Here is a 26,467-nt window from a genome sequence, read left to right as displayed (position 1 = left end):
TACTATTTTTAAGAAAACAAACAGTGATTATTATTTCTTTGTACCTTTAGCCACTGGGATGTTGACAAAAGCATGCGCACATCTGGCTCCCAGTTGCTTGTGTTGGGAGAATTTAGGCGCTCGCTTTTTGATGGAGCCGCTGAGTCTAGTTTTCCATGACTGTGGTTCTTGGATACAGGAACGACTGCTCCTGAATTCCTTGTTGAGCCTTCAATGGGTCCTAGAAATATTTTTATTGAAACACAAATAAATTGTTTGTTTGTTCGCACTAATTTACCAACCCACAAGAGGTTTGTTACAAAAACCGAAAAACTCAACTGTCTCCCCCCTTTAAAAAAATGCACAACAAAAACAACACAATAACAGCATTATCTGCCAGCTTTCTGATATATGCCTAACAATAAATTGAAGGTATCCATACTCTCCTCATGGAGGGTCACTAGAAATTCTGAGGGGGAGGGGGAGGGTCTCAAAAGCCAAAATATTTAAACGGAGGAATGAAGCTTATTTATATGGAATGAATGGGGTGGAGTGATTCAAACCAAAGAACCTTTCATGGGATGAGTATGGATGTTTTCTGGAAAAACATGCAATAGTTCTAGCCACTACCGTTATAGCAGGGTCGTAACCAGGTATATTTTTTCATTGCTGATCCCAAATTTTAGCTCTAAATTTTGATTCCTGATCCCCAAAATATGGCAACATTTGATCCCTGATTCCATTCTGATCCCATCTGATTGAACGATCCGGATCCCATGACTTGTGACCCGGGATCCCGGGTCCATGATCCCGATCCCGAGGCTGTGATCCCGATCCCAAGGCTGTGATCCCTGATCCCATATACCTGGTTATAACCCTGTTATAGGATATCTTCTAACAAAGACATTCAAACATCTAGTAAGCAGAAATCCTTGAGACCTTGTCCACTTAAGGTGGCTGGAAAGAGTTTTCATAACTTTTTAGCCTTTATGTAATATATAGTCAGTACTACGAATCTTTGACAGTTGATGCTACAATAAAGGTATCAAATAAATGCCCAATCCTTGGTTAATAAGTTTTGGTTATTTTCTTGATGATGCTGGTTACCATAGCAACAGTATCACCAGTTTAAAACACATTTATGGTATGTTCAGCTTGTAAAAATAAAATAAAAATCTATGAAGCAGTTTCAGAGCAACTCAATAATGGTAACTGACCTCATTTTTGAGTTATTAGGACTTCAAGCTAAAATTAAGGCTGATTTTCACAGGTTATAAATACTGATGGTATCAACACTAGGTTAAAAGTGTTGTGTTTCCAGGAGTGTTCATACGTGACTGAAATGATGGCATGTGAATTTCTGCTTATGGAGTTGACCACCTAAGGGGTTATGTCCCAAGTGCACTATTGAGTTCCTTGGGGGAGGGGGGCACTATTGACAGAGTTCCAGAGTTCCAATTGTAGCATGTGTAGATATGGCAGAATCCAGTTGTCTTGAATCGATCAATAGCTCACTCACCCCCAGTCAGTCAATTCCCTATATAACAAGCCCAATTTCATACAACCACTTTGTTAAAAAGACTAGATTTTGGTGGCCCAGCAGTGGCTTTATTAAGTAGGTTTTCACTGTACATTTACATGATAGGTACGTCAGTACGTACAGTTGATGTATGTCCACACCTTCAGTCTTAGAGAGTAAAATCTAATCTACTGTATCTACATAAGGGGGATAAATCTTTTGGATTGGGACACAGTGTACATCTGAATCTGGCTTGAAATGATTCCTTCCATTCAGTAATTTTGATCCAAGTTTGCAAATTTTGTGCCAGTATGATATGCTTGCAATCGAAACAAGACAATCCAAATTCCAGACAATTACTAACCATAAGTTAATGATAAAAAAGAAAAAAGCTCGGCTGAAAGTTGCAGATTCAAAAGAATAAAACACGTCGTAAATTAATACTTTAAGGACATCAAAGCTTAGCTTCAACGTCAATAAGAAAGCTAAGCTTAAGCTTAGTTTAGCTTTAGCTTTAGCTTACTATTTTGGCTCTAGAAGCTTCGACGCCAATTCAATTTTAAAATGAAAGTTTATGTTACATTTGGAGAACAGATCGACGATCAACTCTGGGAGATGTGACTTATTCCTCAGACAGGGCATTGTCATAATGTCATTTAGTTATCAGATCGCAGACAGTGGAGTTTGATAGCTGGACTCTCGAAAAGTAATGCTTGTAAACATTGCAATGAACAGAACTATCATATGTGTACTAAACAAAATTCGCTCTTACCTGCACCAGATCCGCTGCCGTGAGTGTGGCGAAAATTCTCGTACATCATTGTAACAGCCCTTACTTTCCTTTCATTAAAGTGTCATCGTTAATTAAAACTACCGGAGAAAGTTCTCTTTCCCGGCTGAAAATCTGTATTCCCTCGTTGCTACACAAGCACTTTGTTTCCATCGTCTTCACCTTGTCTGTGAGTGAACCAATCACCTGGCCGAATTTACGTCACATGACCAAATGACAGCGGCTTCAGTCGTGAATGAAAGGTCCTTTGTGTATGCTGTGAACGTGTTATGACTCCTCGGAAAGGTCGTGTTTGTTTGGAAATGATGGAGTTCGCTGTTTACAGATTCTTGTGTGCTAGCACTGTGTTGAAAGTGTGACTATTCTCTTTGCAGTGTGAGTTTAAAGTACACGAAGTGCTGAACAGAAGACGGTAGAAGACAAATTAGAGAGGTTTGTGTAAAAGAGTAAATCTTTTTTCATTCATCTGAAATTTTTGATCTTGTCAATTTAGGTTTTCAGGTTGACACATAGCTCAAGTCTTTATTTTTATTTTTTATCCTTGTTAAAATAAATACTTTTGGTTTATTTTATGTTTTTTATAGCTACACACTATTAATTAAATCAATATTTTATTGCATTTCCACAGCGTGAGTCTGCCCGCCTCTGATTCAATTTTTTTGGCATGGATTTTGATCGGGTTCTTCCTCAAGACAGCTCACCACAACTTGACGACGATTCGTTTAAATTTGAAGCTGGAAGCAAACATGGAATTAAAGCGCTCATGGTCATGGACGACTTGAGAAAACGACAGCAGTTGTGCGATGTGACGATCTGTGTTGGCAACAAGAAACTGCATGTTCATCGATTAGTTTTGGCCTCGTTTAGTTCCTACTTTCTCGCCATGTTTACCGGCGGAATGGTTGAAAGCCACGAAGAAAGCGTAACCTTGAAAGATGTCGATTGTAAAGCGGTCGAGCTTCTTGTAGACTTCGCTTACACCGGAAAGCTCGATATAACAATTGATACGGTACAATCGCTTCTTTATGCCTCTTCATTATTTCAACTAACCGCAATTCAGAAAGCGTGTTCAGATTTTCTACTTCGTCAACTTCATCCTTCGAATTGCCTCGGCATCCGGTCCTTCGCGGACGCGCATTCCTGCACTGGGCTGTTCGAAGCCTCGGAGAAATATATACACGAGCATTTCAACGATGTGGTAGAGAATGAAGAGTTTCTCCTTCTTCCTCGAGATGAGCTGGCCGTGTTGCTAACCAGCGAAGAACTGAATGTCGATTCTGAAGAAGACGTGTATAACGCCTTAATCGCGTGGGCGAGACAAAATGTTGAGGAGAGACAGTCATTCTTGGCAGAGCTCTTAGGAAAAATTCGCCTGCCTTCCCTGTCTCCTCATTTTCTGGTTGATCAAGTCGAAAAGGAAGAACTTATTCGTCAAGACATTGCGTGTAGAAATCTGTTGGATGAAGCAAAGAACTTTCACATGTTGCCCGGTCGACGGGGCAAACTTGGGGGTGAGAAATCTCGACCAAGAAGATCCACCTTTGGTAGTCTGTACAGTGTTTGTGGAATGGATTCAACAGGTCACGCAGTGAGATCCGTGGAGAAATATGACTTTCACAGTGGGAAAGTAAAGTTTGTCTGTCCTATCAACACGCCGCGCAGCGGGGTGGGTGTGGCTGTTCTTGACGGCAAGATTTACGCAGTTGGAGGACATGATGGAACAACATACCTAAATAGGTTAGAACAGCTGTTTGTGATTTTTAGTTTGGTGGGGCAAAATTGCTCTTCTCTCTCTGAGTTTAACTGCACTTGCTGCAGGAGAAATTTTGGACCCAGGGCAATACCTTGGGTGGGGGGAGGTAGAGAAACAAAAGCTCAGAAGAAAAGGTGGAAGGCCATTTGTGGGGAATTTGGCCCCTTTCCCCCACCCCTCCTCAGCTCTGTAAGTATTAAAAGTTGGAAAGGTCCCCATCTTGAGATCAATGATGATGTGGGAATCATATTGGGAGTTCCAAACTGCCACAGCAAATTTTCGTTAGGCCATCCCAATAAAATGTTTCGTTTCCCATCGCCCCGTCTCTTGTGATGGTGGGTCGGTCGGTCAGGCAAAAAAAAAAAAAAAAGTATGAATGAACGCTTAAAGGGTTCTGGGTTCCAGAAAAGGGCGGGCTTTTAAGTAAGAAAGCCTGATTACAAACTCAACTCGAAAACGTGAAAAATGAAAATTCAAAATTTGTAGTAGCATACCTGTCAAAATATGGTTGCCATGGAAATACCAAGTTTTTCTGCATGAAAACATGACATGTTAAGGTCATTCTTATTGGTTTTGTTTACTTTTGAGATAGTTTGGGTCATTTTCTGACGTCTATAAAAATCCAACAGATCAAATGTTGGGAAAACATGTCATAATTCCCTCTTCAGTTATCTGGGCAAAATAATTCCTTCTGGGCAAATTTTTAAGTGAAGTCACAAAGTTTGGTTAGCGTCTTAGGAGGCAGATTCCCTGTGGGTCTCGATAGGGTTGTTAATTTAAATTATTCAACAGTGTTGATAATTTTTTTTTATGTTGTTGGCTCTACAGTGTTGAATGCTATGACACCAGTACGAAGCAGTGGAAGTATGTTGCATCCATGAATCATCCACGTCGTTACGTTGCTGCTGCAGCCCTGGATGGTTTGCTGTACGCTGTTGGCGGCTATGATGGCTTTTCAGTTCTGGACTCTGTTGAAGTATACGATCCGAAACTGGACCAATGGAAACGAGTGGCAAGCATGACAAATGCACGCAGGCATGTTGCCGTGGGTGTTTTGGAAAGGAAGGATGCAAGTGATCAGACTTCTGGACCAGGTACTGGTTTAAAGTTCAAGCTACCTGAAGTCCATACAGTGTTATTTTCTAAAGGGACTCGTCTGATAAAAGAGTGAACTGGATGCAATCTCAGTTTTATCAAAAAAATCAGAGCAAACAGAAAAATTCAAACATGTAGAGTGATCCATGAGTGGCAAGAGAAAATGTGCATTTTCTTTGGTGATGTTTACCACCGATGAAGGGCTACCGGTATTACCTGAAACGTCTGTTTTTTAAAAAAAATCGTAGAAGAGCAGATTTCACATTCATGTACAGTGTACATATGTAGTTACCCTTACATCAGAGCCCCTTTGGCTGCTAAAGAATCAGTTACCATTTTCGGTCAAGACTTAGTTGGGGCACACAGGTACAGATGGCTACAGAACTTGCCTCTGGCCAGTCAACCAAGCATGCTTTAAAATGGTATGTAATGGATTGTTAACTTTAACTGGCCACTAACCCTGCTGATTGAGTAGTGCAAGACAAGCCAGTCCCTGAATCCCATTATTCTTGCACTGATAACAGAGTCACTGTTACATTTTCCAACAGACTTTGGAAGTATTGTTTATGGTGTAATATCGTGTATCTTTACATTTTAGGTTATCTGTATGCTGTGGGTGGCCATGATGGGATCAACTATTTAAAGACAGTCGAGAAATACAACCCAGAGACAAATGAATGGACTTGTGTTGCATCCATGGGTGCACGGAGGGGTGGTGTGGGCGTGGCTACTCTTGGGGGATGCTTGTATGCCACTGGCGGTTATGATGGGACATCTAACCTCAACACATCAGGTAACCCATGTGACACTTCAACCCTCCAAGTTAAGACTATTTTAGTCGCCATGGCAACTAAAATTTTGGAGCTGGCGACTAAATTGAAACCGAAGTTGCCAGTCTGGCAACTAAAATTGAGAAGAAGGATTGAAACGCGATCTTAATTTAGCGACTAAAATTTTCACTGTCGACCAAACTTGAGTTGTCGGTTGCCAAATGGCCACTAATAAAAAACAATAAACTTGGAGGGTTGCACTTGAACAATCTTCTGTAGCTTTAACTCAATTAATAACATATTCAAACCTCTCCTTTGGACACCTTGATAAGAAGAATGCTTCTATGTCACATTGACCCAGAGAAACTAGAGTTAATATAATTTCCACGTCTATGGACACCTATGACAGACAGTTATGTTTGCCCCTTTTGCGTCCATATTAAGGGGTTTCAACTGCATGTGATGTGTTGATGTGTGGCCAGGAAAAAATTTATCCAGTATTCAAGATAGGAAAGAGGCCTCATGTCCAAAACCTTGTTAGGTCATCTACATGACCTAAAAAATTAAAGAGAAAACATCCTAGTTATTATCTAACAATTTGGTGACCCATACACAATGAACATGTATCTATTGGTTCCTTATGATAAATTATTCCTTGTTGAGTCCCTGTCTGATCTGAAGCCCTGTTACTGTAGAGTTTTCTTCATGAGGGAGTTGTCCGTTTAAAAGTATTCTGTACATTGACCTGCCTCTTTCATCTTAGATGGAACTACTTTACCAGTCAAATACCTTACGGTAGTTTTACACTTATGCATAGGAGTAATCTCTGAATGGTTGGCAAGAGTGTTAATTTAACAACTATCTCTGGTTTGTATTTTATTTAGAACGGTATTACCCAGATGAGGACAGGTGGGCCTTTGTTGCCCCCATGAGCGTATCTCGCAGTGGGCACGGTGTTGGAGTGGTGAATGGATGTCTGTATGCACTGGGTGGTCATGATGGTGTATCATACCGAAACAAAGTGGAATACTTTGATCCACAAGTTGGTGAATGGACGACTGTCGGCCCCATGGGAATGTGCAAAGCTGTGGCAGGAGTGGCTGTTATAAAGGAACACTAAATCTCTATCTCGGCTAGCCTCCTACGCAGACATTCGTGGGGGAGAAACGCGTGACGGGCCCAAAGAGCGTCTGCGTAGGAGGCTATATCTCGGCACACAATACTTGCGAAACAGTGAAAGTGACAGGACCATTAAAATGACCAGAGATTCCTATTAACATGTATTTACCTTGTTCAGTTCAGTGAACATTCCAAAAGGAAGATTTAGGCTATCATGCCATGCATGTATTTATCTACCATGCATTTGTCACATGGAATTTTTTTTTTTTACAAATTTATTTATGAAGGTAAGCATGCCAAGAAAGTTGACATGACCCATAAAGGGGTTCTAAAGAGATAAAGAGCCTCTCCCTTCCAAAAAGGGAGGTTCTTGACTATCATGCCATGCATGAAATTTAAATGCCAAACAAATTTATTTATATGAAATAATCATGCCAAGTAAGGCAACATGACTCCCCAGGGGGATGTAAGAACCTTACTACCCCCTCCCCCAACATGGGGATCTATTCTATCATGCCATGCATGTAATTTATATGCCATTCATTTGTTAAGTGGAAAGACAAATTATTTATGAATTGAAAAATCTTGCTCTTAAGTTGTGTCCAATTCTAAAGTTGCTGACATGCAGTATAAAACAGATAAAACCAAAGGTGAGATAAAGCTTCTTATAATTCAGTTGTGAAGTGAGATATTCTACACATTGGAAACTGAGAGCAACTTCAACCACAAATTGTAATATAGGAATTGATATGTGGTTTATGTCAAAGTATTTAACTGCTGAAATAAAGGTAAAGAAGAACCTGCAACTTGTTTTGTTTTCTACACAGGGGTAGTGCAATAATACAGTAAAAACCCGCGTATTATGGGGTACTTATTGACAGTTTAGGCTAAGTGGGTTCTTAATCAGGTTCTTAATTTCTACAGAGTAGACATTGTTGTTGATTATCAGAAAATAGTATCAAATCTGGTCTGTTCTTCATTATAAATATTTATTAATGTACCCATGTTGCCAAAAGTCCAACAACATACTGTATATACCCCAGTAACGTTAACATCACCTTTCTGGTTTTTGGTAAAAAATATATATAAATTAAATAGTTAAACCCTACATATAAGAACCTGCAGGAATTTGTTTGGCTAAACAGATTCTTATATTTTGGGGTATTATAAAAGCAAATTTCTGCCAGAAGGTTCTTAAATGCCTAGGTTCTTACACGCGGGTTTTTACTGTATTAGCCAAGCCTGACGAAACGGTAACGCAGTGGACGCAAGTAGCGGCAAGTGGAGCTTGCATACTCCTTGCATACAGACTTGTGTTGGCTGGTCAAACTGACTCGCAAGTTTACTCGCAAGTGCGCGCAAATTGTCAGAAACGCCATTTCAATGCTACTGCGCGCGCTTCAATTCAGTACTTGAAGTAAACTGCAAGACTGGCGTTGACTTGCGTTAGGTGGCCAAACAGGGAAAAACTTGTGTTGACTTGCGTGCAAATTTGATCTCGACCAGAGTGAACGTAAGTGGAGACGCAAGTGGACGAAAGTTCCCCCGTGTCGGGTTGCCCTGTGAAGTATGCAGTACGGCACATCCAAAATTAATCAACATAGTATTTGTCCTAATCACAGCGCTGTCAAATGTATATTGCATTGGTCAAGGTCATCTGCACTAAACCGGGACTAAATGAAAGACATTGAATATTAAAGCACCTTTAAACGATAGTGTCACGGTACATCCCAGATTTGACCAGGGTCAGAGAAGGCTTTTCCCGTCCTGATTTGACCATGTCCCTTGGCCAAGTGGAAAGAAATACCTGTACAGACATCATGATCGAGATTTTTGGCTTGAAGCTGTTGACTGACGTTTATATAGTCCTATATAGGGGCAATAAAATTCAACTGGGAGGGTTTTGTCAGTAACGTCTTTCAAGGATGGAGAATTGATTGAAGCTTACGCCACATGCCCTGTACAAAGCCACCCAAATATAGCAGATGTAGGGAAAACGAGCAAGGATAAAAAAAAATTTCTTTGCCTTTTGTCAGTCGTTTGTTTCCCTACAATCTGAGAGCATGGAAAAAAGCTAAATTTTATTGTTGCATACCGTAGTTACTCGAATAAGCGCCGCGGCGCTTATTTAATTTTTCGCGCCTCAAGTGCGGCGCTTATTCGAGGGCGGCGCTTATTTAAAATTTGGACGCCACAAAGAATCTTATATTTTGCAGTTATCGAAAATAGCGTCTTCTGATTGTCAGTATTCGTCTCTTGCTGAAAAGAGAAGTAGCGCTAGCTGTCCTGGCAAAGTTCGCGGCCTTCACAACATCAGTACAGAACTACGTATTGTAAGAATGTTAGATAGAAAACTAATGGACGAGCAGTAAAACCATCACTGTGAACTGCAAAGATCGCTCTTGATGAAACGAAATGTCCAAGTTTGTTTTAGAGCTGCTTTAAAGTGCAGTTTTTAGTTAAACGAAATTCCTAGAATAAGCGCCTCATCGGGACTGCGGCGCTTATTCGAGGACGGCGCTTATTCGGGGGCGGCGTTTATTCGAGTAAATACGGTAAGACTTTGTAACGAAAAATGTTTTGTTCTTCTTCTTTTATTATTTTTTTTTACAATAAAATCAATTCCTAGCATGGAACTCAGACTCATTTTCTAATAAACAGAAAGGATGGGTGTTCAGAATACTTTACAATATAGAACGTAAAATTTCATTTAAAGTTACTTTCATTAAAAACTTATAAAGAGACCGAAAGTCCTTTCTTTACTGCCCGTTATGCTCCTCTATACTCTAACTTTTTTTGTCGTCCTTTGTTTTTGAAGGCCAATTACATGAGCTTGTCGAAGCCGGAAATCGTGAACAAAATGTTTCAATCATCCTCGCCATCGTTAGTCATCCTCACTTCTCAACTGGTTTCTGTTATTTGTCAAGCACTGTACCATTAATCTCTATATAGCGAAGTCCTCGATATAACGAACGATATTCTTCGCCCCAGTAATAGTAAAATAGGCGGATCTACATGTATTTAACACAGAATATCCCTAGAACTGATTTATTTGAGGATTTTAATTTATAAAATTCAATAAAAAACTGACAGTGTCCTCCGAGAGCCATCTATCGATCAATAGACAGCACCTGTGTAGCCAATCAGATTGCATGTTGCCAATAGACGGCAGCTGGGTTATGCTTATATGGAAAAGAACCGCGATATAACGAAACCTCGTTAAAGCGAACAAATTTTCCAGTCCCTTCGTTGTATCGAGGTTCCACTGTATTTTGTAACTGTGCCTGTTTGTACTACCTTAGCACATACTTATTCTGCCTAGTGTGAACAGAACGGACGACTATGTACAACACAAAGAAATAGTTAATTTGAGTTCCATAAAAACGACTTTCATTAAAAACTAAAAGTACTTTCTAAGCTGTCCATGTTGTTCTTTGCATAAGAAATTAAATGTATTTAATTCGTTATGTACAGGCTTCTGTTTAACCTGTTAATTAGTTCATGTAACTTCTCATAAGATATATTTTACCACCGAGAAAGTTTGTTGGACTTAAGAATAACAGCATGCCAAAGAAACTTGGATCTTTGATGCAAATAAATGCGGCATAAAAAACTCTTGTATAATTTGACACATATAATTGCCAGAATCTTGCTAGAATATCTTCGGTAGACCATGTTCAATGTCCGCTGCAATGGACTGAAATCGCGGGCTCTGCAGCATGCCCCTCGCTGTAGTCGGTTGGTCTCACACGGCCGAAGACTGGGCCCACTGCTGTGATTGGTTGCTGTTGACGGACATGGCATCTGGAGTGGTGGGCACTTCAACTGACGTACGAGCCGTGATTTCTCGCTCCAGTTCCTCGCACTTTTGACGAAGCTGCAGAGATAATCAAAGACTGTTGATTAACTGCATTGCTCAGTGAAAAATAAAAAACTTCGGAATCCATCTTTCCTTACCTGTTCACAAAGGAAATGTAACTCTCGACTTCTCTGTTCCTCTGATTCCTGCAAAGGAACAACAAAAATCCACGTCAAAATATTTACGCTCAGTAAGTCTCGTTTTCACTAGCGACGTAGTCGGAGTCGTAATCAGATTCGCAGAGCATTACGATCTAGTGAAAATCAAACCGACGGAGTCGTAAGAAAGAGTTTTCGATTTCCTTTATTTTCTTTTGATTTCGCTTATGACTCCGTCGATTACAAGACATAGTGAAAACTAAATTGTCTGAGTCGCAAGCAGAAAGGAAGCACTCGGATGGCATGAGAACTAGCATTGTGATTGGTTTGTTCTTCCACTTCTGCTTGCAACTCCGTCAATCTCGTTTTTACTGGATGATAAGCGACAGAGTCATAAGCGGAATCGGAAGAAAATGGAAACGTTCTAATTCTTCCGACTCCGATTTTCGATTTTCACTAGGTAGTAAGCGCTTTTAGGACTCCGATTACGACTCCAACTCTACTTCGTCGCTAAACTCACGATCTGACACATACGGAATCCCGGGTAGAGACATGAAATCATGGCCGACAAAGATCTATAAACTTCAGACATGTCTAACCTGTGGTTGCATGGTCGGATTCCAACGAATATAATAACGAGTCCATAGATCAAGTCTTCTCATGCTGGCCACTGGAAACAGCACCTGAAAATTAAAAACACCAAAAAAACCCCTCGTGAATTGAAGATAAAAATTTACCCCGAAAAGTTTCAGGCTTTACAATGTCAAATTATCTTTCTAGAGCAAGTTTCGATACTGTTAATGAGTATGTTGATTTATTCACTTCCGCAGTTTATAATTATTTAACTTCGTGCAAATAAACCTCTGAAAAAAAGACAGACAGAGAGGGAGAAATGAAGACAAGACTGGTTCACTTACATGTTGGTGAAGATGTGGAGCATACAGAGGGTTCTTGAACTCGATGAGCTGCAATGTTTAAATAAATCAGAGATAGATTTAATCAGAAGCAAATGGAAATAGTCGATAATTTCACACTTTTTGTTCACAAACGACTGAAGTGGCCTTCACACTCCATCATGAAGCAACCTGGAAAGGGTACGTTTCTACTATATAATATCAATAAAATTATCCATGTAATAGCACTATAAGAAATGTTAACAGACTCCTTAGGATAATACAGTGGAACGCCAATAAAACGACCCTCTTTGTAACGAAGTCCCTGGTATAACGAATGATATTCTTTAGCCCGGACAAAGTTCCTAACAGTAAAATGTATTGGAACAGAGCCCCGGTATAACGAGCCCTCGTTGTAACAAACAATTTTCCCCCGTCCCGTGGCGCTTTGATATACCGGTGCTTCACTGTATTTAACAATATCAGGGCTTGAAACAAAGTAACTTAAACTGTACGGAACGCCAACGTTTGGCGAGTCAGCAACAAACACATCCTCGGAGACCCAGGGGCAGTTAGAGGGGGCGAGGGAAAGTCTATACGGGCGAAAAAAAAAAACGGCGTAGAAAAAGTCAAGACGAAAAAACGAAACCCCGGCCTTTTATTAACAAACTTACACGAGTGTTGATGTACGACCACAGAGAAACTGTCTTTGTTCTGACCTCCTGTAAATAAAAAGACAAAACAAAACAAAAACGTAAAAATGTTACGATTATGTAAAATTAACTACACGCAGTGATTCTAAGAATATCCTTACCTCTTTAACTCTTTGGGACTCCGAGTTGTACAAGAAAGTACCGAATAAACAGCTGAAAAACACAGAGAAGTTCAAACTAAATCACAAACTGAACCGAACTGAGTGCACAAATTGTTTCTTGACAGGCATGCCACAAAAATCAACTGATCAACAATAAATATTCCTTGACAAATGCAACTTTAGCATTGCCGAGTCCAAAAATAACGTCCACAAAACATGAAGCCAATTCACAATCGTGGGAAGCCTGTTGAGCTTAACTCAATTGCTCTGTCATACCTTGTAAGGTGATCCAACACGGTTATCAAGAACTGCTCGTTAAACTCGAAAGCACAAGGAAACTGGAAGACAAAACGAGAGATCAGGTTAAGACTCACTCAGAGCGTTTCCTTTGTGATTGTCGTAACATTAAACCGAAGCAAACAAAGAACCAATCACCGCCCATTGATGGTGTAACTAACCAATCACAACTGGAAGTAAAACACGCGACCCGTAAAAGCGCGGGTTAAGATGCGCTGGTACGTCGCGAATGAGCAAACATCTTCGTTCTGATTGGTTACAGCGCGCAGTAGGGGTTTTTACTGAACCAATTAAATAGCTCAAACGCAAAACGCACGCAAGCACGTTAATTACTTCTGAAAGTAGCTGGAAAAGGCTATATGGTCAAGATAAATCACATCAAAATGAAAATCATGGTGTATCAAACAAACCTGCTTAGTGACTTGCCACACACAGTCTATGAACTGCAGGAATACTGGGGACCGCTGGTCGTCCGCATGATTCTTGTCTCCGTGACCGTAACGCTACAACAGAAGAACACAACTGTCGTTGGGACGTTCCATTTTTTATCCCCTCCCCCTTTAAGGATGGCCGATTTATGCAAATGGCTCGGATTTTTTCTCCAAAGAAACCGACAAAATTTGGATCCTTCGGAAATTTTTCCCAAAGGTGTCGCAAAAAATCAACCCTTCGGATTTTATTTTTCAAAGGGCACCGACAAAACAATTGAGGGTTCGGATTCCTGCAGATAGAAAATGGAACGTCCCGTTTGATGAAATTAAAGATCCAGACAAAGAAATCAGCACCGTTTGCGCAAATATTTGTAGGCGTCACAAGATTGAGCCATGTTGCTCCAAAAAATTACATACCGGGTTCAATTTACTACTTTCCATTTCATAAACCGAGACGTAATGCAAAGCATACAATTTCGTTTCCGGGACACAGAATACAAGAACTAGGAATCAGAAGTTCTGATTTTCCTTCTGCGCACCAATTGAAACTCAGAAATCCTTCATTGATCCTATTTATTTACCTGTTGAAATTTGTGCCCAAAACTTGTCCATTCCTTCTCTATAAGAACCTGTGAACAAATAAAAAACCCGCGACGAAACTGAGTAACCAAGTCAAGTTAATGACGTGTAACGACAATGAGAGTGATAAATACCTCAAATCCTTCAATGGTCCGGTAGTAAGGGTCGAGCAGAAGCATAGCTAGTGCGGTGAGCTGAGAAAAGAAAGAGAAATTAAGGTCATAAGCAAACACCTAAGACAAAAACACCTCTGAAACGTGCCGTTTCTTTTTCTGGCCTGATCAAACGGGGGCGCAAGTAGTCACACGTTGAACTTGCCCCGGCGTATCCAGTCGAACGTTCGGTAATCGAACCCAATCGAACACCAATCGTTCGATTGGGTTCAGTAATAGAACATAATCGAACTCACAATAAAATTTGCTCAATCGAACAAAATCGAACGTTCGATTATCGAACATTCGACAATCGAACAAAATCGAACGTTCGATTACCGAACAGTCGACAATCATACTCAATCGAATGTTTAATTACCGAACTCCTGTTTGTTTATATTGCAGACCTTTTTGTACGGTGCACCATCCCCCTGATTAGTAGTGCGTGATTTACTTATTAAGAGACGGATTCCGAACAAAATCGAATCGGATTGAGTTCGATTGTGTTCGATTGGTTCGGTTGGTTCGATTGGTTCGAAAATCGAACTCACAGCAAAATAGATGTTCCATTTTGTTCGATTACCGAACTCAATCGAACGATTGTTGTTCGATTGGGTTCGATTGATTTTTGGTTCGATTTTGTTCGATTGGATACGCCGGGACTTGCGTATAGACTTGAGTTGGGTGGCCAAACCGACGTGCAAGTTTAGTCGCAAGTGCACGCACGTTACAAAAAAAAAACCTGGCAGTGAAAATGTAACCAAAATGTAAACGAATGACGTGCGATCAATTTGCGTTGACTTAGATGAGGGGGACTGAAATGATAAAATCTTGCGCCGACTAGCGTGCAAATTTGAACGCGAGTCAAAAGTCCTTTCTACCATGCGTCTACTTGTGATTCTGTTTGGTCAGACTTTTGGTTTTCAAACCAAATTCTACAGCCTATTAAAAAACTTCTAACACACGTGCAATTTAACAGTATGTAGTGCGATGTCTTACCTGTGACGTTCTGTCCCAACCGTCACTACAGTGTACGACTACTGACATACGACATCTGTCCACAGCATCTGCTATCTTGACTGCACCGGCAAGAATGACCTGAAAACATCAATCAATCAACCAATCAATCAATCGATCGATCGACCAATTAATCAATCAATCAGTCAGTCAGTCAGTCAGTCAATCGTTAGAGAGAGAGAAGCCTTTATTTAAATAGGGTTACTCCGTCAGCTTTACAATAAAAACTGTTATCCTTAGAGGCCCTAGTAAAAAGTAAACATTAAAAAGTCGCAAAAGGTCTTAATATATAAGAGATACTAAGATATAGGCTAAAATTATGTTACATTTGTATAAAATCGAAAAATTTAAAAATGACATATTATTTTGATAAGAGTTATAAATTTGGCAACCGGAGTAATAAAAATACTTTTTCGCGGCTCCTGTCCGTACTTTAGGCAAATGCAATGCCTTGTTTGTCTTAGTGCCACATCTCTATTAAAAGTAAAATAATTCTTAAAAAATTGGGGGACTTTTCCATCAATACACCTACGAACTAAATTGTAAACATGTCTCTGGCGTCTTGTCTCTGTCGTCTCATAGGCAAGATTCTTTAAGGCCTCATCACTGTTGTGATGTTTTAGCATAACACACTTCTAACATTGCTAGTACTATGTCTGTTTACCTTGATGTGTTCCAGCCAATGAGTTCCTTCCAGGTTTGTTAGCCAATGGATATCGTCAATTGTTGGAAAACAAATGTCCTTTAGTTTACGCAAGCTAAACAAAACAATAATTCTCAAATATAAAATTGATCTTTTATCACCGGCAAGTCTGATGTGAATGCAAACTTAAATTCTCAGCAGTGCAACATTCGTGAAGAGACAAAATTTTCTTTACAAATACGGTATGAACTCCATCTTCAACAATATTGTTCATGAACAGTTTTCATTAGGAAGATTGTCTAGTAACAGGATGTACAATATAACATCTTTACAAATGCAACAAGATGAGGTCACAACTTTCAGTCGTGAATGGACAGTAAGAGCAATTTTTTTCCAAGGCAATTAGGCTGGTCAGTAGAATTTTCTCTCAAAATTCTAATAACTTTCTAATTCTGCATGACTGCTGCCGTGTGGGAAGTCACATGAGGAAAGCTTGTCCAAAAAATAGTGAAAGAGAAAACGCATTTAGTGTAGTGTACCTTTCCCTCATGACATGAATGTTTGCAATGTCCAAGAAAACCAGTTCAGTGTTCTGATAATTCTCCTGTACCTCGTAGCCACCTCCTTTTGCCTGAAGTTATAATGAAAGAACAGATCGTTTAAAATTTCTTCTTACCTATCACCATATGTTTTTTTACGTTGTGACTGATCAAAATATAACACATTTGGAGAATGTAGGATTATCACATTCAAAAACATAGTTGTGTATTCTGAATCAAACACAAGGCCTTGGAAGTTTGTAAGTATGTGCCGTGCTGCGCTGTGATGTTCTTGTAGATTTTCAATGCAAAAAGACCTTCTTTCTAGGGCCCTAAGAGTTCCCTAAAACTATGTGCAGAAAACAGATACTGATTGGTTTATGTACCCTTATTATCTGTAGAACAATAGGAGAACCAATGAAAGTGTCCCCAGAGAGGGAGGGAAAGGGCAATTAGTATACAAGGTCTACAACGATTTAACACCACCAGATATGCGCCATATTATTGTAAAAGCGGAAAACAAGCATGGACTAAGGAACGGTTACAAGGTAGTGGTACCGCACTTTTTCACAAACTTTATGAAAAACTCGACAATCGCTTACAGGGGATCCGTTATTTGGAACGCCCTGTCACAACGACTACACGGTAAAACTAGTAATTTTAAGTCGTTTTTTAACATAGTAAAAGGCAAGAACATTCTTAAAAATATTAGCTTCGAGGCGTTATCCCCGCAGACTGTCAGACTGAACGATGATGTTTTTAAATTTTATTGAATTTTTAAATTGTTATTATAATAGTGAATTTTTTCTATCTTCTCAATATTTTTAGGATGTCTTTTTATAAGTCTTTTTAAATTTTTAATTTGTACACGGCCCCACAAGCTTTTAGCTTTAAACTTTTTTACCGTGTTTAAGTAAAGTTGTTATTATTATTATTATCTGTTAGGATGCACTTTTTACGGGTGGTTGGAGGTGGCACAGGCACAATTTCTCTTTTGGGTCTTTGTTCCAAATTCCTGATTCAATGATGAATAAATCAATACCAGCTGAAGACTCACCAATATTAGTACTGGACTCACTGAAAAGGTTTGGGACTCACAGGTTAAAGGCTTGATGAGTCCCAGGACTTATTTACTCTGTAACTTTATTGCAACTATTTTTTTCCGCTTGGCCCAGCCACTTAGCTCGATTAGCCTTAGCTATTTCTAAGTGGCTGTGCTCTTTTTTATTGTTAATTTTTTCTCTTGCATGTATTTACTTATTGTAAAACTCTTCTGGGCACGAAGTAAAAGATTGTTGTTGTTGTTGTTGTTGTTGTACCTAAATTTGTAGATGGATCACTGGAGCACAAAGCTGATTTGGACATCCTTGTGGATTTAGACAGCACTACAAAATTATCTTCTATCTCTATTTTATTTCCAATCAAGATTTCTCTCAAAGTATTTAATGCTCTTTGATTCTTCAAGTGGTACACCATGAAACAAAACAATTATTTACTTGCTTCCTTCTACTTAAATTATACCAGTGAGGAAAACACTGAAAGTGCAAACTTCCCGGTAGCCTGTATTGCATAACAATACTGTGAAAGTAGAACATGAGTCCACTTGTATTTTATAAAGAGTTTAGTAAAAGCGACACAGAATTATTTTGCTAAATACCTGATTTGCTAAAGCATTGATCTTAGGTCTTGCATCCATAATTATCAGCTTGTGACCTCTTGCATTGGCATCCAGTATGGCCTAGAAACAGAACAGAGAGAGAATTATTTTCTCAAACTCATTAATAATCAACATCAAGTTAAAAAAAAAAACAGAACCGTAATTATGGTGGTTTGGATAACTGATCTCAATTAGCATAGATTTTTATGATTTTATATTCTTCTTTTCATTGTAGTTTTAAATTCGATTGAGGAGATATATGAAACACTCGAACAATACTCCTGTCTCAACACGTGATTACCTGAAAATATCTTTCATCATCCTTGTTTCTGGTCTTCCCAACCAGTCCAGCATTAGGCTGGCTGGCTCGAGTGATGGAAGCAGAGTTCTTTGGGTGAAGCCAGGACAGTACCTAACATAGGGAAAAACGTCAAGTGAATGAAATGAAAATCTAGCTACAAAGAGTTTTATGTGAGACTTTCACAAAGCATTAATTAGCTAGTAAAAATTGTCTTATATAGAAAGGATTAGGGTGCAAGGGCAGATCCAGGATTTTTCTTAGGGGGGGGAGGGGGTGCACCAGTAAGTAATGGGCTAATCAACCTTTTTTGCAGAATACAAGTTGTATAAGAAAGCCACAGGTCATCTCATCTCAGGGGGATAGGGGGGCACTCGCCCTGCACCCTACCCCTATATCCGCCCCTTGGGTGTTAGTTTCTAAAGGCATGTTATTTTGCATCAGCTGAGCACATAGTATACATTACCCTCTCTTTGACATTAACAGAAAGACATTTAGAGCATTAACCTGTTACAAGAGTAAAATGTTGTAAAAACCCTCCTTGCTCAACATACAAGTGCATCAAAGTACATGTACCGGTATGTAAACTTGCTTTCATTGTTAGGTTTCAAAACCTAAAAGTTCTGTAGATGGGCATGACCTTTTCCCCTTGAAGTTGAAAATTAGGAATCTTGAGAACTGCCAAAAGACTTTGCTGGGTACATGTTCATGTAAGACTGAACAGGGCTGTCATAAGGGCCGAACCCATAGCACCTGTTACGGCTGAGTTCACTTGATGTTACGGGTGAAGATGTCGATTTGTGTTATGTTACACTTGCGTACAGAGCAAACTGCTACAGGTGATAATCTCAATGTAATGGCTGCTTAAAAACTTAATGACAGCCCTGACTGAGCATGAGGACTTGTTAAGTGAAGCTGTTTACATAGAAAAAGATGTCTTACCGGAATTCTTTCCCTACTTCGAAACTTGGCTACCTGCTTCAAATCCTCATCAGAAACATTGGCTGGCACTGCTAACTAAAATGAAACATAAAACATCTGCAATCTGAGACTTGCACTACAGGTATAAAGAAATCATTATTAGTTACCCATCTACACAGTCTATAAAACCGTCTACAAACAGATCAAAACATACATTATATGTAAATCAAAAGTTTTTCAGTCACCAATTATATTCTAGAACACAAAAAATAGTTTTTATTGAAGGTTCTAGAACATTGTACCATAGTTGTAATTTAAAAGTAGAAGCCATTCACAATGTACTTGTTGCTGTTACCAACAATCTTGAGATCTTTTTGTCTACAAACTACCTGCTCCTCTGCAAACCACATAACAGTGTTATAATCAAAATGTTTTAAACTGTGATGACATACCACACCAGGGTAGGTTTCACAAAAGTCATATTTCTCATTGATTCTTGTGATCTGCCAGCACTCATTAGGTACATTCTGAAATAAACAATTATTTATAATTGATTGATAATTGATTACAGATGGTGAAATGAGTTTTGAAGCGAGTAAGCAATTTAAGCCACTGTTTTTTGTTTGGCCTGGAAAAAGTTCAATGCTACAACAGGACTCTATTATACTCTATTGTCTTGCTACTCTAAATAAACAAGAAAATCTCCTTATAAAGGGAGCAGATCAACTGAGGGATCTAATGTCCCACATGCAAAGTATATGATGAAATTGATATCTTTCATATATTCATAGATAACAAAATAGCTATGATGTGGTTCAATTTCTCCCTTGCTACAATTTCGTATTTTCCTTCGTTTTGGTATATGTTAATATATGATTTAGTAATTCTTATGCATGAGAATTTAGCCAATAATGTGGTGAAGAAGTTCTTTGTGATCAAGTTAACTGCCATTCAATTCAACATAACTTCACATGCCTGGATGCAAAACAAGCATAACAAACTAACTTACATGTACACTTTAAGTACATCTTTATTTTACCTGTCTCTGAAATTCTTTCTCTGGATCAAAAATATCCCAGCCATTGACCTCAAATCTTTCTTTGTAGTTAAATGCAAAGAAAGGCTGCAAAAGGGATACATGTACTTCTCGTCATTGAGGGCAAACAAAAAAGCACAGTTCATCAACATGTATATCATTTGGTAACTGCTTATTTATAATCATTAGATAAATGAACACAGCTATTGTCTCCTAAAAAAACTATTGTGCTGCATTGGCAATCAAGTGAGACACTAAGCAAAAAATAAAATTTAATATAACTTGAGGTTGATTAAGGTAAATAATAGTTGTTTACATAGCAAATTTAGAATGCTGATGTTTTCAGCATCAGTCTTTTGTTTTATCAGCGTTTCTAAGAGCATTTTTCATTAGTCTACAGGGATGTCGCTAAGGGCCGGCTGCCGGCTAATTTAACCAGCTGAAATAGAACTTAAATCCGGCTGAAATTTCACATGAAAACAAAGGCTTGGGTAAACTTTTAGAGCTGCCAAGGCCAGAAAAGCCAGCTGGGCTTGTTGATGAGCCGGCTTAGTGTTTTCTTAGCTACATCCCTGAGTCTATTAACTTAAGTCTCACAAGGGATAGAAACTTAAAAGAGCAACTTTTCAGGGGATGGGGAGGGGTGGGGGTAGTGAAGGACATTCATGACTTCTTTCAAGGTCAATATTCAGATCATGCATATGATCAATCTAAATTAAAATATGTTCCCTGTAGTAGAGAGTTTCTTGCAATCTGCTACTCCTCACAGAACACAGTGGTACAGTAGAACCCTGATTTAACGATTATGCCAAGGGCGCAGTAAAATATATTGTTATATCGAGGTATCGTTATATCAAAACTCCCGATATAACGATATGGCCGAAAATATTGTTTTATCGGGGTAAAACTAACATGTACTTTTTCACTGGATACAGAGGTTTAGAATAAAGTATCATTTTTGTATACCATCGTACAAAGCTGTTATCAGAAACGTTAGAGATTACTCGATTACTGTTTTGCTACTGGATTAAGTTCGATGTTTTGCTTAAATTGTTGACTGTGTACTGATAATATCGTTATATCGGGGAAGATTTTCCGTTCGGTAAGCTAAATTCTCATCGTTATATCGGGAATATCGTTATATCGAAGATCGTTTTATAGGGGTTTTGTCCCATACATTTTACTGTAACTTTTGCCGGGACATAGAATATTCATCGTTATATCGGGAATATCGTTATATCGAGGACTGTATATCGGGGTTCCACTGTAATACAATCACTGACCTGACAAGGGAACACTATCATTGTTCGTCATCTTAATAACATTTTATTTCTTACTTACCCTCCCATTGTTAACAGGAAATGCATAAAGCTAGACAGGATGCAAATGGAAATAATAATCAGATCGCTGTCAATTCAAGTCTCAAAATGTACAGTGAACAGTCATAATGAAGAATTAGGAACAGTCATAATCTGATAATTACCATAAGCTTGTCATACACTAATCGTCTGGAGTGATTCTCCACTTTATGCGCAAAACGTAAATTTCTCATGTCCTGGTAATAAAAAAACAAATTAAATTAACAATAATAATAAAAAAATGTTTCTTTCATTCAATGTGCAGTTTCAGAAATATCCATACCCACCCCATGGAAGCTCACAGGGGGGATCTCAAAGGCCAATTTTTTTTTTTAAGAAAGTATGGGGCTTAACTGGAATTTCCAAAGGGGTGGTGGGGTTCCAACCAAAAAATCTTTCGTGGGAGGGGTATGGATACATGTATTTTCTGGAACGACACAATATCAAATGCAGTTAATATGAAGTTATAAATTAAAGATCAAAGTGGATGCTTCACACATAGCAGTCAGGGCTAAAAACAGTCATGTCTGGTCATCCGGGATAATTGTATGAGGCACTCCACCCTTCACTGACTGTAACTGTTATTTACCTTGCAGAAAAGCTCCAAACCATATGCATTCTCTCCTCTGCTAGTGGTTCCACCAATCTTCTCTACACGATAAATGGTACCAAGTGGTACTTCTACTGTAAAAGGTGGATCCTAATGTACAATAAAATTGAAAAAAATGTTATAAAATGTTATTAATTACCTGCTGTACTGTTACTACGAGATTAATGCATGGCTTAGGGGTGGGGGATGTTTCTTTACATGCAACCCTAAACAAGACCTTAAGGGCTAAGAGTATTAGCGTTTTGTTTCGTTAAAAACCCCAAGTGAGATCAATATCTGAAATTTAAACCCCAAAGTTAGATGATGCACATCCCTCACCCGTCATATGGAAGTTCCCCCAGGAAAATAATTAAAAGGAAAATAAGTTTAATATGGCTTACATCATCTGCCTTGAAGTGAAGTCTGTAGTTTGTAAGTTGAAGCAGACCACGAACTGCACCAGTGAATGGGCACAGATAAGTAACTTCTTTGGCTGCAGAAGAAAATGTTAGTGAAGTTAAAATATTGAATCTTAAATTGACTTCTCCTAATTTTAATACAGAAAGTTTGCGAGAATATGTATATATACAGGTTATTGTACATGTATGCACATGTACATTCACATATACATAGCAAACTTCACTAAATGTTGTTAGTCGAAACTCAACCATGTTCCATTGGTATTCATGAATCTGACTGGTTCTCCCATGATTGTTTTCTATTTAACAATTAGACTACGAGCCCGAGTTTTCTATGAGCGAATAGTTAATGAGGCGCAGCCGAGTTGACTATCTCTCATAGAAAACGAGGGCGAGTAGTCTAATTGTTTTAGTAGAAACTCTTAAAGGACTGCAGTCCAAAAACCTACCATTTTACGTACTTATAAGCCAAAATAAAGAAAAAATAATCATTAAATGAGCAACGAGCGCGCGATCGTTTTCTATCGGCGAATAGAAAACAGTGGGAGAACCAATCAGATTCGCGGATTTTCAATAGAACACGGCTGAGTTTCTACTAATCACCTTTATAGTTCACCACTAAATTTTCTCCGATTCTGATTGGTTTAAATCGAACATGTGACGCGATAGTGCCCGTCCGCCGGAGGGCACTATCAGCCCATAGTGCCCTCCCATGAAAAATGCCCGGATCGATAGTGCCCGCCCGTGACTGTTTTTTGTAAACAAGCTGCCTGCAGACAAAAAAACCCAACCAAATTCACTGCATTTAGTGGGTTTCTCGTCTGGTTTTGTTTCGTTTGCTAAATTTCGGCTTTCAATTGAGTTTTTTATCCTCAAAAGTAAAAATAATTCACAATGCTTGTTTTTGTATGTGCGCGCGGAAGAAAATTTAGTGGTGAACAATAAAGACAATAGAGTGTTTCTGTCTCGGAACTATCGGTCTGATAGTTGCCCCTTGAATTTGATGTTCTTAAAACTAGCATATTTCCCTCGAAGCTTCGCTTCTCGGGCTAATATTTGTTTTAAGAACATCAAATTTCCGCGGGGAACTATCAGAATAGTTCCTCGACAGAAACACTCTATTGTTAAAATAGAACACGATCATGTACAATTTTTCCTGATTTTTGACTCAAAAGTACATTGCGGGTTCTGGACTGAAATCCTTTAGAGTTTCTACTAATAAAAACAATTACAATAATCGTCCTGTTTTCTATGAGCGAAAGTCAACCCAGCTGCACCTCATTGACTATTCCCTCATAGAAAATTCGGGCTTGTGGTCTAATTGTTAAGTAGAATTAAACAACAGTACTTTTGAGGCATCGCCAGACTTCTTATGGTTGGTGTCACAAGTGTCACTAATGTCAGACTTGATGACCTATCAGAGGTCAAGATGTTGCATAGCCAATGTCCTTTGGGAACTTGTATTTTTTTGACAAGACACTAAACAGTGTCTCACTTAATTCATTTTGTGTCTTGTGAAAGGTGAAATGCTAACTTCAACTATGTACAATGAACCTGCATGCTAATATATATCTTACCACTTGCTTGAATTTTCTCTCCATCCAGCAGTTTTAGGTCCCCTTGAGAGCTTGGGTCACCCTAAAATATTTACATCTGTTCAAACCATGACCATAAATAAAGTTTTCAAGCCTTTACAGTGTGACGCGCCTTACCGTGGCCATCCAACCTTTTCAAGTGTCATCATGAATATTTTAGTTTTACTGCGTTGTTGTGATACCGTAACAGTATCTATTGTCGCATTCAACTGCAGGAGGCATCTCAACAAATAGTTACGGCACAGGTGTGGGTGGCGCACTGTAATAAACATGTTTGCAAAATAAAAAAACATCTGTTAATTTTTATTTTCCTTCATTTCAGGTTAGGGTAACATGATAAATATAAGGTAACCCTAACCTGAACTAATGGAAATTTAATAGTAAAACCACAATAGTTTTAAAAATATCAAACTAAAACAAATCATGATCTAATGTTGTCCAACATTTTGATGTTGCTAACACCATTGTCAAGGCAAAAATGATGATGATGATGACGATGATGATGATGCTGACGATGATGATTAAGATGATAGCAACATTGAAACATTACTATTATTATTTCTACTTACTAACTAGGTATTTTATTGAAGCTAAATGAAAATGTCTTTAAAGTGGGGTTTGATGATAGCCTCTCCAAATATATCATTCATTTTTCCCTTTCTCTTTTCCACTTACTAGAGCCTTTAAATTCTGTTATCTCAACCACATTAATTTGTAGTTTCTTGAGGTAATAATAAGTAGATCTCACTTTAGATAAGAAACTGCAAGAAACTGCAAACTTTCTAAGTAGATCTCACTTTAGATACGTTTTTTTAGCACACAGAACTTACTCTATCTCCAGAATAACCATCTTCAAAGGAATCATTGTTAATTGGAAGTGCCCTGTGCTGTGCAGAGCCTCCTTCAGATGCTTTGCCGTGAGAGACTGATTTCATCTGTGCAGCATCCATTGCAGAGGTAACTGTTGGAGCTTGATGTTGTCCTTCTTGCTTTAGCACTGTTACTTTTGCTAAATGATTTTAAAAATACCTTGTTATTCATTAGCATGTTGGACAACTCCATAACCAAACTGAATGTTTTATAGAATGAGGCATAACATAATATTTAGGCATTATAATAATGATCCACGGTAATGCATTTAGCCAATTCCAGCAATGATAATGCATTTATAAAGGACATTTTTCATACGTATAAAACTAGGTTCAAATGCACTGTACACATAATGTAATTTAGGTACTACACACAATGGCAAGACCACAACACTGGGAGCTTCGTGCCCTACTCTTTGCGAATAGTGTGTGGGTTCTTTAACGTCCCCTGCTATAAGAAAGAAGATACGGGAGACAGGAACTACAGTTAATCGTCCGTTTCTGAGAAGACTAGAATGACTTACCATTTGCAGATGTAAATGCCCCAGGTAGGCAAATGCACCCACCTCAGGCGCTTATAAAATTTCAAATACTTTAACCCCGGGGTTAGAGTATCTGGGTTTACTATAAAGTGAGCAAATGTCAGACTAATGCCTGGGGGAATGGGCACTGCTGGAATTGACTGATGCATGATTCAAACCCAAACTTCGAAAATGATTCCACTGAATCCGGATCAATGCTCAGGGATCAGTGTACTTATTACAATACAACAGTAACAACGTTGATTTTAAATTCCCAAGTAGTTTTCAAGCAGTTCTTCAGTCTTCATTCTCAATCAAAAGTAATTAACATGGCAACTCTGCTGGAGGCCAACTACTTCTTGGGCTAATACGAGCATACATAATACATTTCTCGAAGAGAAATGTCAAAAATTATGTCACTCCCCATTGAACGTTTTCATGCAGAGATTAATTAAACTTCGACCATTTATCACGTACATAATAGCCCACCGCTTACTAAGCAGAAGATAAGTTTTAAAATAGAAGGGACCACTAAGTGAGCAAAAACACGGTTAGATTTCTTACCGATGGTATATTGTGCTTGGAAGTTAAATGTCAAAGAATTTTCTCGGCCATATTGGATTTGGGCTCAGCCTAGCCTCGTTATGGAATGCAGGTTCAGGAAGCCTGGGTACTGATGACATCAGAGGAAGCATTCATTGCTCTTTTTGGTCACGCGAAGAGAAAATAAAACAAAAATACGATATTTTAATCCTCTCTGGGCAATGAAATATATCTAAACAATCTTACTATTGGAAATTTTGAGAAGAATATTCTGGAAATGTGGACTTTTCCAAGCGGAAAATATTCTTTGTACG

At 38.7% G+C, this 26,467-nt stretch overlaps 3 protein-coding genes across 5 annotated transcripts in view; 1 reads left to right on the top strand and 2 right to left on the bottom strand.

Moving 5' to 3' along the window:
- The window catches only part of LOC144655308 (von Willebrand factor A domain-containing protein 3B-like), a 72,359-nt gene extending 69,932 nt beyond the window's left edge, over positions 1 to 2,427 (bottom strand). The window contains exons 1-2 of the mRNA XM_078515529.1: positions 2,271 to 2,427; positions 45 to 220 (exon numbers count right to left, since the gene is read on the bottom strand). Of these exons, the coding sequence (XP_078371655.1) occupies positions 45 to 220; positions 2,271 to 2,319 (225 nt within the window). The 5' untranslated portion in view covers positions 2,320 to 2,427. The remainder of the gene's footprint in view (positions 1 to 44; positions 221 to 2,270) is intronic.
- A 139-nt stretch (positions 2,428 to 2,566) lies between these two features.
- On the top strand, positions 2,567 to 7,831 carry LOC144655319 (kelch-like protein 20). 3 transcript variants are annotated; one of them, XM_078515543.1, is made up of 6 exons: positions 2,567 to 2,720; positions 2,917 to 4,025; positions 4,870 to 5,135; positions 5,735 to 5,929; positions 6,791 to 7,033; positions 7,111 to 7,831. In XM_078515543.1, exons 2-5 carry the CDS (start codon positions 2,953 to 2,955, stop codon positions 7,024 to 7,026), a joined length of 1,770 nt encoding a protein of 589 aa, XP_078371669.1. In that variant the 5' UTR covers positions 2,567 to 2,720; positions 2,917 to 2,952; the 3' UTR covers positions 7,027 to 7,033; positions 7,111 to 7,831. The 3 variants fall into 3 exon arrangements, with proteins under 3 accessions (XP_078371669.1, XP_078371670.1, XP_078371668.1); XM_078515544.1 differs by having other exon boundaries at positions 6,791 to 7,044; positions 7,125 to 7,831; XM_078515542.1 differs by having other exon boundaries at positions 6,791 to 7,831.
- Positions 7,832 to 9,603: 1,772 nt separating this feature from the next.
- Positions 9,604 to 26,328, bottom strand: LOC144655318 (phosphatidylinositol-3,5-bisphosphate 3-phosphatase MTMR2-like). The gene is made up of 25 exons (XM_078515540.1): positions 26,175 to 26,328; positions 25,051 to 25,229; positions 24,203 to 24,263; positions 22,608 to 22,699; positions 22,207 to 22,317; positions 21,743 to 21,814; positions 21,601 to 21,630; positions 20,263 to 20,346; positions 19,676 to 19,750; positions 19,245 to 19,319; positions 18,306 to 18,416; positions 18,005 to 18,085; positions 16,348 to 16,439; positions 15,830 to 15,923; positions 15,148 to 15,246; positions 14,131 to 14,190; positions 13,999 to 14,046; positions 13,397 to 13,489; positions 12,966 to 13,027; positions 12,690 to 12,741; positions 12,550 to 12,597; positions 11,900 to 11,947; positions 11,582 to 11,665; positions 10,983 to 11,030; positions 9,604 to 10,902 (listed from the first exon to the last, which is right to left on the bottom strand). Exons 2-25 carry the CDS (start codon positions 25,168 to 25,170, stop codon positions 10,771 to 10,773), a joined length of 1,872 nt encoding a protein of 623 aa, XP_078371666.1. The 5' UTR covers positions 25,171 to 25,229; positions 26,175 to 26,328; the 3' UTR covers positions 9,604 to 10,770.
- Between the last annotated feature and the right edge of the window lie 139 nt (positions 26,329 to 26,467).

The sequence above is a fragment of the Oculina patagonica genome, chromosome 5, assembly GCF_052425735.1.
Source record: "Oculina patagonica isolate OP01 chromosome 5, crgOcupat, whole genome shotgun sequence".
Lineage (NCBI taxonomy): Eukaryota > Metazoa > Cnidaria > Anthozoa > Scleractinia > Oculinidae > Oculina > Oculina patagonica.
Note: the sequence above shows the minus strand (reverse complement) of the source record. Positions and strands in the feature narration are given on the sequence as shown.